Consider the following 19220-nt stretch of genomic DNA (forward strand, 5'->3'; position numbering starts at 1 on the left):
GGGGGGGGAGCCGGGGGGGGGGGGATGAAGGCAGATTCAGGACTGAGATGCTACTGAAGAAGAAGTAAATAGAGTTATGACATAGACATGATTTCAGTTCAGACATATAGCTTAACCCCAAAGAGCCTATGGGGTGGTTGCTGGGATATGGGTCTTCCAATTTGAATGCTAATGACTTGGCTGAACCAGGAGGGCAGGCCTTTGTGGTTCAGAATGCTGATTCCCCAGCTGACACTGTAAAGCTGAACATCTATCTTTATCAGGTGACTGCATTAGGAGGCCTACTCTATGCCCAACCTGCACAGCCGATGCCCTCAGTCAGTGGTTGTGAGGCAGAAATGGACACCATTCAGGATGTAACAACCTCTGGGGGCTGGGGAGGAATTTGAATCACTCACTCATGGAACCAGTTAAAGGGCTTTTCAGATTCCAGGTGCTCTAACATAGCCCCCCGAGGGCTCCGTGGGGCATCCTCATCCTGCTACGCATGTCACAACTACATGGCCAAGAGAGGGCCAAGAAGTGAGAGTGGTGAGCCTGTAAGCAATCCAATGGTCTCTAATAAGGACCCAGAGATGACTTTTCAAACGAAGGCCACAATTCCTTTAGATGTCACCATGTCCTGAACAACATGAGGAGATGACAAGGGAGACTAGAAACATATGGACAAACACAGGGAGGATTGGACTTGAGTCTCCACATGGACATTAACTGGCTGTTCAGTGTTGGATGAGTCAATTCCCCTCTTTGGGGTCCCAATTTCATCATTTATGAGAAGAGGGACCTGGCTCTTTGCATTTCTGTATTTCACTTCATATTTTTAGAGGTGCAACCCCATGGCCTTTCTGGAGTCTGCAGGCAGCTGGACACGGTGCACCCTCTCCTGCAGCACTGCTCAGATTTTCCGCATGGGAACCACATTCTAACCCCTATTTATCTTGCTAATTCCTGCATTGAGTTCTGTTGTCCCACCAGCCCACCTTCAGACCCCATGCAATCAGGTTATTTGGAGTGTGACTGATTTGTGGCCCAAGCCAGGACTGTTTTAAATGTAAAAGGGAAAGGGAGGAACTTTATAAAAACAGGCCCAGAAAACAAGCCTAAATGGATGGTTGTTGTCACCTTGCAGGGAGGGTCACACAGCAACCTCTTGGTGACATTCCTCAAATGATAATCAGTCCCTTCACATCCAGGAATGATCCTTAGGATGTCACTAATGTTTCTCGTAGGAATTTAAACCACTGTATTTTCTGGGAAGGCAGATGATATGTGAATTTATACAACAACCATCGATAAAATAATTGCTATTTTACATCTGGATTTGATGGAAACCATAACTATTTCAATAAAGTCAAAGGGAATACAAATTCATTTGGTAGGTTCCCACCCCAACCTCCTCTACTGTAAGCCCCAAACTAAAGTTGGGTGACATGGATGCTGGAGCAGAAGCTGTGGCAGGTGGGAGGGCTCCACCCAGGCGGGGGCTTCTGCAAAGGGGCCGGGGCCACACTGAGCATGTGAGTTCCTACTTAGGGAGGACACTAGACCCTGCCCATGACACAGGTATTGAGAGCAAGCTTCTACACTCAGAATGCCTTCTAGGGAAGATTATTGCCCTCCCAGAAATCAGCATGGCGTACTATAGACTCTAGTATAGACAAATGGTTGGAGATTTGAAAGTTTCCTAAAGCAAAGAAACTAGGAATGCAGCTCAGCCATTACTAAGAGGGCAAATAGGTAAATTCCATTTCCTAACAACAATGGCATAATGGACACTACTGTGTCTCCCCTTTCTTTAGGTTGGGAAAAAAAAGTAAAAATTAATTTTAGAGGTACTGGTTTTTACTAGTAAATTTATTGATTGGTTGGCCATTTTAAAATTTGGGGGATATTTTGATTGTCTTTGTCAAAAAGCAACTCATGGCTTTAAATATTTTCTATCTCAAATTTTTTGATTATGGATATAGTTTTATATTTGTAATTTTAACAAATATGGGTTAGATTTAAGGGCAGTTATTTGATTTCATTTTGAAATAGTTCTTTTTTTCCTTCTATTTTTATCCCTCCTAAGTTGTGATTTATAATTTTAGTTAATTTTGTAATTGAATATATTGTGCAATTAAAAGTTACTAACTTAGAAATTATGTATGTTTATTTTATTGATAATTTATTTTCAGTTCACTTTCTAATATTCTCTTTGCTCTTTTTGATTAGTATGATTCAGAATTGGGTTCTGGAGCAATTATTCTCTAGCCACGTTCATGTGTAATATTCAGGAGGCTTCTAAAACCCTTGAAATTTTGTGGGGGAAAAATTGTATTTCTGTGCAAAAAAAATTGTTGCAAGAACACATTTAAGAAGGTGGGTACTTCCAGGCAGGACAGTCTTTATGAGCTGCAAAAAGAAATGTAAACCGCAATGACTTTTTGTCTCAGTGGCGTCTGTCAAAGGAGAATGAAGCGTCCTTTTACAAATGCTGGTTGCGGCACGCTTTCAGGAAGACACACAAGGAGGCGCTGTCCGCACTCGCCATGCAAGGAGAATCCTATTTTCACTTTGTAACAGATACCACCCACGGTTTCAGAAATTAATTATTGAGAAATGTGTGTATGTGTGGGTAGAAATAGGATGAAAAATTAAGTTTTATTACCACGCACAATGTTATAATAATAATCAATTATTTTATTCTAGAAACTAAAAGCATCTTAAACAGCATCTCAATTAGCAAATAAATGTTTTGACCTTGAAACTCTTAAGAGTTTCTGTCCTAAGTGTTTTTTCTGTTCACAAAAATATATAACGGCTGAAATATATCTATTCCTTTGGAACTTATAAATAAGCGATGATTATTCCCAAATTAAAGGAAAAACTATATATCTATTATTCCTCAAAGGATTTTAAAAGAATCAATACCTATTTTGGGGGGACTGGAGGGGTTATATCCATGAAGAATTTTTTTGTACAAAAATCAAATTTAAATCAATATATGTATGAGTACATGTATTTTTTAAATAAAAATGAGGTTTTAACATGTATACTATTTTTTTATCCTTATCCAAGGATACATTTTTATTGATTTTAGAGAGAGAAAGATGGAGAGAGAGAGAGAGAGAGAACGAGAGAAAGACACACACACATGCAGAGAAACATTGATCTGAGAGAGAAACATCTACCGGTTGCCTGCTGGGTGTGTCCTGACCAGGGATCAAATCTGCAACCTTTTGGTGTGCCAACCGAGCCTTCTGGCCAGAGCAACATATGTACTATTTTAAACTTGAGGGTTTTGTTGTTGTTCTCTTTAATATCTTTCCATACCAATTACTTTGGATCTACATCAAATAGATGATTAGAATAAAGAATAGGCACAAGTGGAGAAGTTAAAATACAGCAATTCAGCATCAGCTGAAAACAGCATTTCAAAATAAACATTTTTTACTGACTTCTCCCCATTGAGGTTGCAATTTCAACTTCTTGTTACCTATTTTGGGTTTGGTGTGTTGGTATTGATAAAATAGCCTTAGTTCCTTCCCCTCTTTCATCTTGTAACAAATTTAGTATTTGTGAAGGACAAATAGTCCAGTAGAGCTTGGTGCCTTGCTCAGCATCTGAAGTATGACTGGGAGAAACCCAGAAGCTTCTAAACCAGCTGTGGGAATACAGCCCATCTCTAATGTCTTTATACAGCAGGAATTTTAACCCAGAATTCCACAAATAATCCTGTGGGTGAGTCTTTCTTCCCAGACTCCAACCAGTTAGAGACACTTAATCTTTATGTGTCTATCCCAGAATCAAGCCTACGGCCTGGCATGGAATAGGTGCTTTTTAACATATTTAATAATAAAAACAATAAACATGTGAATGTTCTCAGTGATACATTTGAAGATGGACACAAGGTGTAATTCATTCAATCTAGCTAATTACCTTAGGCATGTCATTTTTCTCCTAAGACAGGACTTGTGCTTTAACACTAAAGCTAGATCTGTACAATTGACAGCAGCTATCTAGAACACTGTGGTGCAAAGAATTCATAGACTTTTCTGGGATAGGCAGCAAGAAAGACAGGTCAGTTTTCAAAGTAGGCCTGGAGTGTGGAAGAGGCAATGAGAGGCGGCATACCGTATGGTGGTTGTGAGGATGGGCTCTGAGCTGAACTAGATGGTTTTTGGATCCTGAGTCTGCTTATACATACTTTTTAATATATATTTATTGACTTCAGAGAGGTAGGAAGAGGAAGAGAGAGATAGAAACATCCATGATGAGAGAGAATCATGGATTGGCTGCCTCCTGCAAGTCCCCCACTGGAGATCAAGCCTACAACCCGGGCATGTGCCCTTGACCGGAATCGAACCTAGGACCTTTCAGTTCGTAGGCCTACGCTCTATCCACTGAACCAAACCAGCTAGGGCAGCTTATACATACTTTTGAACTGTGTGACTTCGGGTAAGTTACTTAACCTCTCTTGTCTTCTGTAAAATGGGGATGATAATATGCATCTCATAATATTATGCGGTAACCCATACACAGACTTGGTGCTGGCCCATGACCAATGCATGTTATGCGACAGTGCACGTGATCACAGAACTCAGGGAAGATGGGAGCTGACAGAATCACTTCTTGGACTTTTATTATGAATCATAAAGTGACAATTCTGAAAGAAAAAGATCAAACATAACAACAGAGGGCAGAAAATTCTAGTATAGAAGATACTTTGTGGAGCAGCATTTTAAAATTGAGTAAAAGATGTAGCCCTTAACACAAATAAGTTATTTTGTCATTGTGAAGGTTCATTCTTATTTGTCTCCAGCTTGGAAACCACTATCCTGTGCCTATGAATCATACAGGTGTTTCTAATAGTTTTTTATTGATACCTGATTTTATCTGGCTCAGTCTAGGGGAGGACAATGGAGATATCCTGAAGAGGGTGGGGATCCAGGTTAAGTTCTGATTAACTTTCATCTCATACATTCATTTCTCATATTGATGAAGTCCACCTCTTGTACCTTTGTCAAAACCAAACCCATTGTTTAGAACATGAAATACCTGGAGATACTGTCATGTGAATCTAAGCTATCCATCCTGTGGGCTGTCTGTGCACCTGAAGCGACACCAGGACGATCGTCAATTGTGTCCAGTCCAGACTCTCTGGAAAGGTTCATGATGTGGTTCTGATAGTACATGTGGATGCTTTCCCGAGTGGGAACGTTGCCCTGCAGCGAAGGAGACATTGCCACAGTTCTTACTTGCCTCTGCAGCCACCGGGCATTTATCAACACTGACAATTCTCAGCTATCATGCACACCGGAGTAGATGAACACAAAGCTAGTGAAGTTGGGGACTGATGTCAACTCATTAATGGTACCCAATATTATTGGCTAATGCTAAAAAGGAAATCCCTCTTGTTTATGGATGAAGATGGTCAAAAGGTATAAACTTCCAGTTGAAAAATAAGTAAGTCATGGGGGTGTACTGTACAGCAGGGTCTCTATAGTTAATAATACTGGATTGCGTATGGGAGTCCCTCCTTATGCACAAGGGATGCATTTCAAGACCCCCAGTGGGTGCCTGAAACCATGGATAGTACTGAGCCCTACCTATACTATGTTTTTCCCTGTACATACACACCTGTGATAAAGTTTAATTTATAAATTAGGCACACCAAAGAACTACTTCGAGTTCTGGATATTGATTTTCACAATCTATATAATGTGTAAAGAAGCAAAGAGAATAATTCTAAGAGTGTTACCTTTTTAATTTCTCTGGTCAGCATGCATCTTTCAATTCTCAAAACTGTAGATATATCAATATGCTCCCTTGAAATGGAGTTAAGCCAAGTTGTGAAACTATCCACGGTTGCCAAAAAGAGCACCCAGGTAAATTTCAGAATATTAAATATCCTCTTGATGATATTATCTAGGAGGAAGAAAAAGAAACACAATGTCAAAGGAACAAATGCCATCGCCCATTTTGCCGTAGGTACACAGTGGTGTTTTACTAAATGCAGACCTGTTTGAGCCTCCCTGCATCATGTGGAGTGGGCACCGACTGGGCATGACGGGGGTGTGGGGACCACTGCTGCATAGGGAACCAACATCGGGCCTTTCTACACGTGCAAGCCAAGCAAGGGCGGAATTGTTAACCTTTGGTCAAAACAGCTGCCAGAACAGATTCCTATACTTTTGGTTAAAAGTAGAGATTGTCTTCAAAGATAGTTATGTTACTGACACAGGGATACAAACAGAATGTATTTATCCAGGTAACTGGGTCCTGTAATTCTTTTTCTATAAGTTTCTTCTTTTCTTAAGTAATAATAGTTGTTGGAAACAATTCTGTTGATTCAGTAAGAATTTGACACTTTCTACTGCAGTTGCGTTCAGTTACATCATTTAAAATGATTCTGTAGAGCTCAGTACGCGTACTGAGAGTATATGTGTACACCACTGAAATACCACTATTCTTAATTATACTGAGCGGTGCTGACTACAGAATATTGCACATGGGATCGACCCTCCCGAAACCAGCAGAAGCTGTGCAATTCCTGATGGAGTTGGGTTGTCTTCCTTATCTGTGCTGTGCCTGGGGGCGCCTGGGAGAGCTGCCTGGGGGGATAAGCTCGGCTCCAGATTGCCACTCTGTCCCAAATGTGTCTCCATGCAGCACGCGCCTCGCCAGCCCTCAGAGAAGCCAACATGAACTCCTGATCATGATCAGGTTTGAGGAGATTCCATAGCTGTGACCTAACTTTATTTTAGGTCTGAATCAAAATAAAAGAGGAACGTTCCCATATTAACCATCTTGCTAGTTTGTTCCTGTAAGCCAATAAGTTCTCAACTAGTATACAAGGAATCCTTGAAGACACGTTACCAAATTTTGGTCAATGGGGATGTAATGTACAGCAGGGTCTCTATAGTTGATAATAGAGACAATAGGTCTTAGCAACTTTAGTATGTGTACTAAATATACCTTTTAGTTTTAACATCAAGACCACCATAAGCAAAACTGTGAAATAATTATATTTATCTTTACCACCTCTAGGGTGTACCTTTCTTTTGACTTGGCATTTAAAAATTTTAGTTTTTCTTTTAGGATTTCAAAACCGTGATTACAATAAAGCAAATACTTAGTGAACATAACAATGAGTTAAGAATTGTCTTTCTGTTTATTCAAAACAAACACCACCAATAAAAATCCAACTTGTATCTCACTCTTCCCACACGAAAGAAAGAAAGAAAGAGAGGAAGAGAGAAAGAAAGAAAGAGAGAAAGAAAGAAAGATTTAAGTGTCATAGTAAAACCTTAATGAATTTACAATTAATGATTATAGCCTAGCCTTTATGATCTTGTGCAGGGGACAACCAACTTTTTTTCTGAACAAGGCCCGAGAGTAAATACTTTTGGCTTTCCAGGCCATACTGTCTGTATTGCAATGAATCACTCTGCCGCGGTCCTGTGTAAGCAGCTATAGACAACGAGTGAATTGTCTATGAATGGGAATGACTGGGTTTCCAATGAAACTTTATTTACAAATACTGAAATTTTAGTTTCATAATTTTCATATGTCATGAAATACCCTTCTTTTTAATATTTTTTCAACCATAAAAAATATAAAAATCATCCTTAGCTAACAAGCCTTATAAACACAGGTGGCAGGTATAGTTTCCTGACCTGGAATCTAGTATAATCTGATATGACCACTCTGTGACTTGAATCCTCTCTCTCTACTTTAATTCTCACACCACAGTATGAATCAGTTTAACTTTGTAATGGTATATATATATATATTTGTGAATTGAGTGGCCTAGGAGGAAGGCAGATTTTCTCCCAGGTAAATGTTTGCTCTTTTCAAAAGGAAAAACATCACAAGCAGCTTAGCTTTACATGGGATGGCCTCCTGACAGAGTGGAGATGGGCAAGAGAGACAAAGAAGAGCTAAACAGTTCTACCTGCTGGAATAACAAGAACCTTGTAGTGGCCAGCTGGTAGCTAAGAAGAAAACTGGAAAAGGAGATGGGGGATGATTAAATGAGAAGGGCCTCGAGGGAAGGGGCCCGAGCCACAGGTGGCTGTGAAGCCAGGCCCCAGAGACACCAGCTGGTGAGAGATCTGCCCAGATGCGAACAGTGATCCCTGACTTTCTTTTTGAAGTAGTGTCCTGCTATGCAAGCTGTCACTGCCTCCCACTGTCCCCCAAACCTCGGCAAAATTGTGTCACACCTAACAGCTTTACATGCGGTACACTTCAGGAAGGAGGGACACGAGAGAGTAGTTTCAATTCAACAAAGAAGCCTGGGAGGGAGCAGCTGCTTGGTGAAGCTGAATGGAGTTGAGCTGGTACAGATTCCACAGGAGAGCCATTCTGAGCCAGAGAGGCCTGGGAACCCTGGGGGCATCTACACTTCTCTTTCCACCCCACACTCCTGTTTCTGTTTTGATCTTGAGCAAGGCATGCAATGCCCGCAGTAGTTTGGATAAAACCTCTAGCCATTTGACCCCTGGATGCTGGAAGACTTGAAGTTAGTTACAACTATTAAGAAACGTTAGCAACATCTTATATTTTTGACAACTTATTTTTTTCTCCTAGTCACAGTTATTTCCCTAGAGATGGTAAAGATAAATATAATTATTTCACAGTTTTGCTTATGGTGGGCTTGATGTTAAAACTAAAATAGCTGTGTTGAAGACATGTATAACATGCACTTCATAAACTTGGGTGATCACTAACTAATGTGAAATTCGGATTTTTATTTTTACTTATTTTTTAATGATAGAGGCAATAGGACATAGTCATTAAGAGCACAAACTCTGGGTTCGGACTCTTTGGGTTCAAATCTTAACTCTACCTCTCAGTGGCTATGTGGACTTTGAAAAGTTAATCTTTCTCTGCCTCAGTTTCTTAACTGTTAAATGGGGAAGAGGATCTTTGCCGGGATTAAACAAGTTAATTTGTCTAAAGCTCTCAGAAAAGTGCCTGACAAAGTTGTGAAATCTAAGGGGTTAGCTATTATTATTGCACTAGAGGCCCCATGCATGAAAATTTGTGTATTGGAGGGGGTCCCTCAGCCTGGTCTGCCCCATCTCACAGTCTAGGAGCCTTCAGGGGATGTCCTAATAAGCTGCAGTCTGGCCTCCCTCTGTGGGAGGCAACCTAACTGATCAGGGGAAAGCGCCACTCCCATCACCCCCCGCTGCTGCTGCCACTGCCAGCTGCAGTGGCTGCAAGGCCTGAGCCCCAGGTTCTCATGGCTGCCTGAGCCCACAGCTGCTGTGAGCCCCAGGCCTCACAGCTACTGTGAGCCCCGGGCCTCGCAGCTACTGTGGCTTTGTGCAGATGGACATCTGGAAGATGTCTGCCCTAATTAGCATACTGATCAGGGGAAGGCGCCACTCCCAACACCCCGCTGCTGCTGCCACTGTCGGCTGCAGCAGCTGCAAGGCCTGAGCCCCAGGGCTCAGGGCTGCCTGAGCCCACAGCTGCGGTGAGCTCACAGCTGCTGTGGCTTTGTGCAGATGGACATCTGGAAGATGTCCGCCCTAATTAGCATATTACCCTTTTATTAGTATAGATAAGGCTTTGTAGCAATAATAGAAGATCTGAGTTCACATATGTGTGAATAAAATGATCTGGAAATGGAGGCCAGGTTTAAGAATTGTGCCACAGAGGGTATTACAATAATTAGAGCACCTTTGAGAAGTCTCATTTTGAGCCAGTATACCTGTGAATAAAATGATCTGGAAATGGAGGACAGGTTTAAGAATTGTGCCACAGAGGGTATTACTAGTAATTAGAGCACCTTTGAGAAGTCTCATTTTGAGCCAGCAGATGGCATCCTTGGACGTATTTGTATCCAGAGTAGAGAGCATAGAAACCTTGCCTGCTGATAATGTACACAGGAAACAGCACTTTTATAGAACTAGAGAGGCATTTGAGTTTGTTTCATTTGGAGAATTTTGTTTTGTTTTGTTTTGTTTTTCCTGCACGGAGAAATATTCCTCCTAGTCCCATACTATGAAAAACCCAAATAAAACCATGATGGGGCTAGGAGTTAGAAGACAGGGATTCTGTCCCTGACTGTAGCTCTGGGATCCTGGGCAAACTTATTAGGACTTGGTTTTCCACCATAAAATGAGGAGTTGGCCCAAGTTTCCAGAGTACATTTCATCTCCCCAATTCTATTTACTGCTTAACTCCTCCTTTCTATAGTCTTTAAAATTAATTGCCAATATTTTTTGTTCCTCTGTTCTGATGGCTTCTATGGGGTATTTGTCATTTGTTCCCCCACACCTCCTTTCATAGGTACTTGGAAAAAAGAATTTATAAACTGACTGTGATTAATGTTTAATCTAACAGTGCAAGGAGCAGATCTACTTTTAGGAGTCACTTTGCAATTTCACTAGAGATGAGATTTCAAAGGACACCGGTTATTTAGTCATAGTCCAGAAACAGTATTTGATTAATTATTTTTAGGCAGCTTTTCATTACATAAACATTGGGCAAGAAACATTTTCAAATTTCTCCCTGGTCCTATGTATTTATTGTATTACCTGGTCCATCCGATTTCTTTTTGACTGGTTCATCCTCTTGGTCTTCCCACTCCATAGGACCTGTCAAGTGTGTTCAATTAACACGAGTTAGATTCAGTTAGAGTATATTAAATGCCACCCTACTCTTCTGGATTAAAATAAATCTTAAAAATTAAATTTCAGATATTCTGCCTATCTGAAGAGTTCCTGGGGAAAAGTTGTAAGAATTCATGGCATCCAGAACAAAAATCACGGATACCAAGAAAATAAAATATAGTCAGTCTTATTAGTTAGGAAAATTCAAATGAAAATGAAAACCTTTCATCATCCCAGAGAAAGACAAATAGTAGAAAGACTATACATCATGGGGGATAAAGATACAGGGAAGTGCACACTTCTGCTCACGGGAGCGTAAATTACTGAAACATAATTTACCTATTAAAGCCAAAAAAAAAAAGCACATCATTTAACCCAGTAATCCCACTTTAAATAATGTATTCTGTGGACAATGCATGTCCTTCCCGACCTTTTGCTATGCATTTAAATACACAGATAAGTCCGACTACATATGGAGTTTTGTTCAGGGATGTCTATGATAGCACTGTTTATTGCAGCAGAAATCTGGAAGCAAACTTTTGTCCATTCGTGATGTAATAGTTGAGTAAATTAAGCATATCCATATCACAGAATATTTTGCAGCTATTAAAAAAGGAGGCTATGGATTTGTGAATACTTAATTGGAGAAATGGTCACAATACATTACTAATGAACATGCAAGAGCAGTTTGTATGGCATGAACTCACTTTTGAGAAACAAGGGAAACCGTGCTTGCACACATATGTGCAGGCCCATGAGAAAGGAGTGGGAGTGGGGAGTGAACACAACATGTTGTGAAGATTTGGTAGCTCAGTAGATGGGTGTCCAGGGCAGACTGTGCATTTATCTCTTGCCTGATGTCTTCTTACATCAGCTCTGTCTTAATTTTGTCTTATTAAACCAAGAAAGTAAAATAAAATTAAAGTTACCAGGAGGTAGCAGGGGGCAGAATGGTAAAAAAGGAGAGAGGTGTTTCTATTTAGAGCTCCATTAAAAATTATGTTTTTTTTATTTTAAAATATATTTTTAATTTCACAAAGAATTTATGTATATATTTTCTCTGTAAAGCACAAAAATTTAAGAATTTAGATAAGCCTAAAGTTCTCTTTAATCACACCACTTAATCTCAGTCTCTCCACCCCTCCCCCAGAAGCAAGCACTGTTATTAATTTTCTAAGTTTTCTTCCTGATCTTTCTCTTGCATTTACACACTATTATACGAACCCATTTAAATGCAAAATATTATGTTGAGGTTTCCTTTGTTTCATAGATGGTTGCATAATCCGTATGCCATTTTGCAACATCGTGCTTTTCATTTAACATTTGTCAGGAACTTCTCTCCAAATCAGTTCAAAGTAATCCATCTCATTTTTTAAACTACTGAAGAGTATTCCATTATATAATGATAACATAATCTACTTGGATCTCCTTCTTTCTGTCGGCATTTAAGATGTTTCTAAATTTTTGTTATTAATAAATAATGTTTGATGAATACTCTTAGCCAGGTGTCCTTGTGCACATGTGCAAATCCTGCTTCAGGTTACGCCACACACCTAGAAGTGGGACTGATCTCTGGTAGGATTGTACACTTAAAATGTCCTCAGATATTGACACATTCTCTTCAAAGTGGATGGACAACTTTGCAAAAGCACTTAACTTCCCACTAGTTCCTGTGTTATCAAATGTTTAGCTTCTTGCCAATCCCATAGGTTAAAAACCCAAAATATCAAAAGGCTTAGTTTGTGTTTCTCATGTTACTAGTGAAGCCGAGCTCCTTTTAAAAGGCCATTTCCCCCTTTTTTTTTTTTGATTTGTGAATTGTTTTCATATTTGTTGATCCATTGGGTTGAACTTTTCTTTTACTGATATTTTGGAATCTTATTATATTAAATACTAATCTTCAGTCTGATTTATATAATGAAAATGTTTTTCCTGAGTGCCCCTACTGCACTTTAACTTTGCTATTGGTGTGTTTTGTTGTGGTATGAAATTCCCAACCCCACCCCCCACCTTAGAAATGTGTTTCTCTCATATGCCTTCAAATGCAGCAGTTTAATGTTGAATATGGCATTGGTAGTTATGTTCCATTTTTGGTTCATGATCAAATGTCAAAGGTTCATCTTTATTATTACTTTTTTCCAAGAACAGCTTTTAACTTATTGATAAGGTCTTGTCTTATATTTATTTTCTATCACTTAATATCTCTCTCAAAATAAATTTATTTTCTTTCTACAGACTTTCTTTGGGTTTATTTTGCCTCTCTCCCCCATTTTATAAATGCATCTTAACTTAAATTCATGTTTTAATTTCTTCCAAGTGTCAGACACAAGCAATTAAGAACAAGTAAAAGTCTTTGCACTCTTTGGAATTTAAGAATTTGATTTCTCCAAAGATTCTGTCCTTTGCAGTCCCTCTGTTGTATTCAAGGCCACAGAAATGCAGAGTGTGGCTAGAGCTGCACCCCAGGACACTCACCCTCCCCAGATCCTTTTCTCTGTCTTTTCTGTTCTTCTCTTGCAGACATTTTTTTCTCTTTGCGCCGCTGTCGGAGTGCTGTTTTAGGGTCAGTAATCCAGGCTTGATAAACAAACTGAAGGGAGAAAGTTCAATTATTTTCTGGCTTTTTAATAATTTAATTAAAAGAAAAGAGACCAACACCAAGCTTCCTGACTTTTGGAAACATTATTTTTTCTGCCAACACAAACTAAATACCATCTCCAATATCCTTTCTTTTCCCACCCCCATATTCTTTCAAATGCTGAGCTGACCTGTGCTATTTTCATTATCATGAAATAATAGATGGAAACAGATTTGTAGGAATATATTTCATTTGGTATCACAGACAATCATGAGAAACTTTGGGTATATACAAACCAGCATTTTTTTTCCAGCTCCCCCGGTACTACCACCATTTGTGATACTTAACTATTGATCTTTCCCATTACACACAATGGAATAAACTGGAGGTCTCACTAAGTATCAATAGAGTAATGTTCTTCCATCATAAATAAACTCTGAGTAAAAAACAAAATAGCATCTTTTACTGGCTTACGCTGGGAAACAGTTTTGCACATTTGATACCTTCCCTTGTGAATAACAGCTATTACCAGCAACTTGAGAAAGGGCTTTGCAAATTGATTAGTATTTGGAGAGGAAAAATACTGTGATATTAAGATTAAGAAGTTATTGCAGATGGTATGGAAGGAAAACTTGAGTTTTTGGTTGCCTTTTGTCATTTTCATTCAAGAGCTGAAAATAGTTGCAATAGTATATTATTATAACCGATAACCATGATAGACCCATGATGAACAGCCCGCCCACTGAGAGTCATGCAGAAGGAACAAAAAGAAAACCTTGATATACAAAGTCAGCCACCTAGAACCACGAAGCCAAGCAGGCATGCGCCTCATGCACCCGCAGACACACCTGGGTCTCAGGGAAGCTGGGTTTTCTGTTCTCATCAGAGAGGTAAAGGAATATTTTGCAGGGTCGCTTGGAGACCCAGGCACTTTCAATTTATTGTATGTAATGTTCAGATTTCTGGGATCTTTGAAAAGCACTGTTTAAGGAAACCATGGGCACTGCGTTGTCAGTAAAATTTAAGAGATAACTGTAGTACTATCAACAATAAAAATATATTTTAAAAACTTAAGAGGGATTCAATGTTTCCATATATAGAAATGTAAAGGTCATAGGTTATTAAGAAAGAACATGACTTGTCACTGGTAGAAATCTGAATCTTAAGGGCAATTAATGTAAATATGTTATTATTTTTTATTTCTAAATAAAAAACCCAGGAGGCAAAAAAAAAAATCCCATTTTATGCCCCAAATATTTTTAAAAAATGAGATAAACTGAAATTCGAAGAAGGATCAAATAAAGGAATTTATGGTGGATGTTTATTGAGCATGTTAATTGGGAAGTCTAGCAAGAATATCTCATTAATAAGCAAACTTGCTTCCACAAAGCATTGATTCTTTTAAAAAATCTATTCTGCCAAATGTAAATAAAATTTCAAGCTTAAGAGCAAAATATGGTGACATTTTATTTTTAAAAGTTATTAGAATCCTCTTTCTAGAGAATGCAAGAATCCCAAAAATAAAAAATAAAAAAATTCAGGATCTGCAAATGTTTTAAGTGCACAACTGGATACATTTTTCTCCTCAGAAGAAAATGAAACCTTTGGGCTGGAGGGTGAGAAGAAGAGGAGGTGCTTTGATTAGACTGAAGAGGTCTTAGGGAAATGGTGAGGACCACTGAAATTGACTGTGTTTAAAGGGAACTACTGGTTCTACATATGACACCTAAATGATTAAGACTACTGTAATATTGTAAGAATTTCTTACTGTAATAAGAATTTAGATAATGCAAATAAGAGGGAAGAAGGGAGGGGGAAAGAATCATATGACATTCTTTATTTGTAGGTAAATTCTCTTAATGCTGATATTTAGAAATACAAATATTTTAGAGTTCCAGAAACATCTAACAGAGGGTCAGTTTCACTTCAGTCCAACTGTGTCAGGAAAAAGTTGATAATGAAGGTGGAGGAGGAAACATCCCATTTCTTACTGAGTCAAGGAATGGAATTTTCTTACTGAAACTTCTCAATTCTTACTTGGTGGCTGTAGCTACCATCCATTTGATGGGCCTCCCTAGGGAATCAGACCTGACTACCACTCACCATAAGTAGAAAATGCATGGAAATGTCTTTATTGACCTCTGGCTTCTCCAAACTGCACTGCCACTGGATTCCCAACTTTATCTTACATTTTTTTCTTAAATTTTATTATGCATTATTAAGGAAAATGGAATTCATTTTACAGAACACTTATTATATAAAAAAGAATTTAATCTTTAAGACAGGAGAGAACTTCATTGACATAGAAGATCCTTAACTGAAACTGGTTAAATTTCATAAACTGCCCTTTAATTCAGGTGTGGTCCAGGGCTTTCTTTATGTTGTCTGTAAGAAGAGATTTCTTAAATAATAGGATTTAAAAAAAATAGTAAGATAGTTACATTGTAATCTTTCACAGAACAGGAGAGAACTTCATTGACATAGAAGATCCTTAATTGAAACTGGTTAAATTTCATAAACTGCCCTGTAATTCAGGTGTGGTCCAGGGCGTTCTTTATGTTGTCTGTAAGAAGAGATTTTTTAAATAATAGGATTTAAAAAATAGTAAGATAGTTACATTGTAATCTTTCACAGAAATTCTTTTACATGGATGGAGAGACTCATAGAATAGAGAAGAAAGAATGCGAGGGAAGTGGCAACGGTGAATATTAAACTAAAATGCAGGGACCTAGAGTAGATCCTGCTACTCAAGGTGGTCCAGCTGCTTGCACTTCACCCAGGAGTTTGAGAGAAATACAGAATTTCAGATCCCACCCAGGACCTGCTGAATTTAAATAACCTGCATTTAAATAAGATCCTCAAGTGAACTGGGAGAAACACCGGTCTTGGTCATTATCCAAACCATTTGCTTAACACCGAGGAGCATAAAGACCTAAGCGTTTTCGTGCTTGCCTCAGATTAAGTCAAGAGAAACAGCTTTCTTTCAAGTACAACAAGAGTAACTCACTGCCTATGATTTTCAGTAATGAAGGGACGACAGCACAGGTAGCTGGATATGAACAGTTATTCAGCTCAGTACCTGGGAAGGAGCAGCTGCGCGGACTGCACACAGCAGCACCGTCTAGGGAGGAGGTGTGCTGAATTCCCAGTGAGAAATGGAAAACGATGTCCAATTTAGGAAGATGGAGAATTGATAGGAAGTCAGGAAGGAGGTGGAGCAAACTGAATCTTTTATTGGCTTACTCGTAATTTAACCAGCTTTCTGAGAAAAATTATACTTTTCACACATCATAACTGATGCATGCAACCAGATATGACCCTTTTCAAGTGAGATGTGACTTAGACAAAACTACAAAAAGGACAGAAATAGATGTATATCTGCATTTTCTCTTCCTACTTTTCGATAGGCTCTGGTGTCAATGGAAAAACGAGAATCAAATAATATGAAATTTGGCTTCTCAGAACTTTTTATGGAAAACTTTGTCTAACATTTTAAATTCTTAGAATTCCTTCATTGCTCGATCTATAGAACAGGGAAAATGCAGATGTAGCAACAAGGGTCTGCTTGTCTAAAGATCTACAGAGCAAGAGGGTCACACACCACACACCAGTAAAACATCAAATACCTTTGCAGCTCTGATTAAATACTGAAGAATAGTTTTGGGAAGTTTAATGACAGACTTTGGCAAGGCTAAAATGGCTGATGCAAACTTCCCAATAGCTCTCTACAAAGAAGGACAAAGCAAGAGTAGTTAGTAGAAAAAAAACAAAAACTAGTAATTTAATATATGATGTCAGCATGAGTTTGTCTCTATAATTACACCAACTAGGCTCAAATGTGCCAGTCACTGAAGCTAGAATAAAAGTGTGCTCATGTTAGAAAGAAAGAAGATAGTCAAACGTTGCACATAATCCATGAAAATAGTGAAGACGACCTCGGTCTCTCCTTTGCTGCATGATGAGTTAGAACAAGAGTCATTAGAACAAAAATAAACAAGTCAAGTCGTTAGTATTTGACAAGCCAGCTGCACACATGCACACAGACACAGTCATCTGGAAACACACTAGGTTAGCAATGGGGGCCAATGAGAAAGCATCAGAGCAAGGTGTCTCCATGAATAATTTAGTTCTTCAGTGTCACTGGGAAAACGGGTGGATGTAACCTGCCAGCTTGAGAAGATCTGGCCAGCAAACTGACAATAGCCTCTTCAAGGACACAACATGTAATTCTAGGTGCTTGTAGTATAACCAATGAAAACTAACTCCTAATATGTGGCTCTTTCCTAAAGTCTATATACATATAAATCTATATCAAGCTTTCATTCCATATGTAACTCTTCCGACAAATCATCATGTTTAGGTAGCACTGATTACCTAAACATTCACTGGGTACACTATACTTAGGCTAATGAGCTATACAACTGAGACTGGTGCAGCAAGTTCTGGAGAGAAAAGGGCAGTTAAGTTGGAAAAAAATCAGAGCTGTGCTAGATACTTTTATTGTTTCAATAACTTCTCAAATCATTAGCAATATAAATAAAACTGACTTTCAAAACAAAGCAATATTTAAATGACCACTTGTTTTCAAACAAAGCATGATCAACTATCTACATATTGAAATATAAGTTCACTCAAGTAATCCAAAGCAAGGACAGAGAAGTCTTCTTCACCTCCCACTTGCAACAGAAAAATAAAGTTCACCTAAGGAAGTTTAATGTTTTTGTTGGTAGCTTCAGAAACATTTTGGATACAAGTGAATGAAGACCCGACTGGAACAGTGTTCTTGTGTAGTAGAAACTATGGCAATGCTGAGAGCAAGCAGCATTAGTTTAATGAGGAAAAAACAATTTCAGATGTAGGTCAGAAGCTTAGGGCTCTAACACATATGAACAAGGCAGAAGTCTAGGCTTTTAAGCACGATCTGTCAAAAAAAAACACCCAAAACTCAATTAGCAAAGAACATGATTTCCCAAATCCCATAATTACCTGGAAAGCTGACTTTCTTGGAGGTTCTTCGTCTTCCTTTTTTAATTCTTCTTCTTCCTCCTCTTCACTATCCGTTTCAAACAAATAATAGTCTCCACTCCTGACCACTAAGCAAAACAAAATATTTACTTACTTCTTGAAAGAGATACAAGATAATCGGGGGATTATTAATGAAATCCCCCCCAAAGATACACATAAATTGCCCATAAAAGGACCACAGCAAGAGACATTGATAGAGAGGAAAAAAACAAGAGATGAAGAGGATTCATTCTGGGCTATGCTACGTGTTGTTGGCATGACTGAGTCTACAGAGCATGAAGGCCTTGTCTGTGCTATGTAAGAGAATTGGCCACTACTGGGTTGATCTGGTATTTTCTTCCTTCTTCGTTGTAAATGTTATACAGATGTATCAGATCAACTCTGCAGCAACCAGTTTTGTTACCAAGATGACCAAAATAACTGAAAACTATTTTGCAATTCAGCAATTCTGGTCTTTTAGACAAGGCTGAAGTAAAGTGGAAGGCTTGGTGTTGTCTGAATGGGTCCAAACTGTTGTAGAAAACCAATCAGGAAGATTCAGGACCAAGAATCCGTGTCACCAGTCTTCTACTTCACTTTATACTGTGCAGACCTGGCTTCCCCACACGTCACACAAGGGGCACAAATATGGCAAGACATTTGAAAGAGTTGATTTTTAAAAAAATAACACATTGCCATGAGGAAAAAATGGGTGGGCAACATTAAAAAAGAACACAACCACAATAATGCCACCACCACCACCACCACTCTGGCTGTTTCTACACAGAGCATGGGACAGACTGAGGCACGGCAGACATGGTCCGTACAGTTTAGTGCTGTCAGACTTCTGGTCAACCAGGAACTCCCCAGTCACTTACTGAAATCTGAGGAGACCTGTACTGAGCATAAGACACCAAGCACAAACAGTATAGATCATCCTTGCCTTGCTTAATACTTTCCCTGCAAGAACATATTGCTGTGCTAAGAGTTAGGATTAGAGAGAGCTAAAATGTCCAGAGATTTAT

General features: G+C 38.9%; 1 protein-coding gene across 1 annotated transcript in view; it reads right to left on the reverse strand.

The window, feature by feature from the left end:
• The window catches only part of PIEZO2 (piezo-type mechanosensitive ion channel component 2), a 290522-nt gene that overhangs the window by 32037 nt on the left and 239265 nt on the right, over nt 1–19220 (reverse strand). The window contains exons 32-36 of the mRNA XM_014540247.1: nt 18178–18284; nt 13089–13203; nt 10539–10598; nt 5744–5910; nt 5041–5207 (exon numbers count right to left, since the gene is read on the reverse strand). Of these exons, the coding sequence (XP_014395733.1) occupies nt 5041–5207; nt 5744–5910; nt 10539–10598; nt 13089–13203; nt 18178–18284 (616 nt within the window). The remainder of the gene's footprint in view (nt 1–5040; nt 5208–5743; nt 5911–10538; nt 10599–13088; nt 13204–18177; nt 18285–19220) is intronic.

This window comes from Myotis brandtii, unplaced genomic scaffold (assembly GCF_000412655.1).
Source record: "Myotis brandtii unplaced genomic scaffold, ASM41265v1 scaffold240, whole genome shotgun sequence".
Taxonomy (NCBI): domain Eukaryota; kingdom Metazoa; phylum Chordata; class Mammalia; order Chiroptera; family Vespertilionidae; genus Myotis; species Myotis brandtii.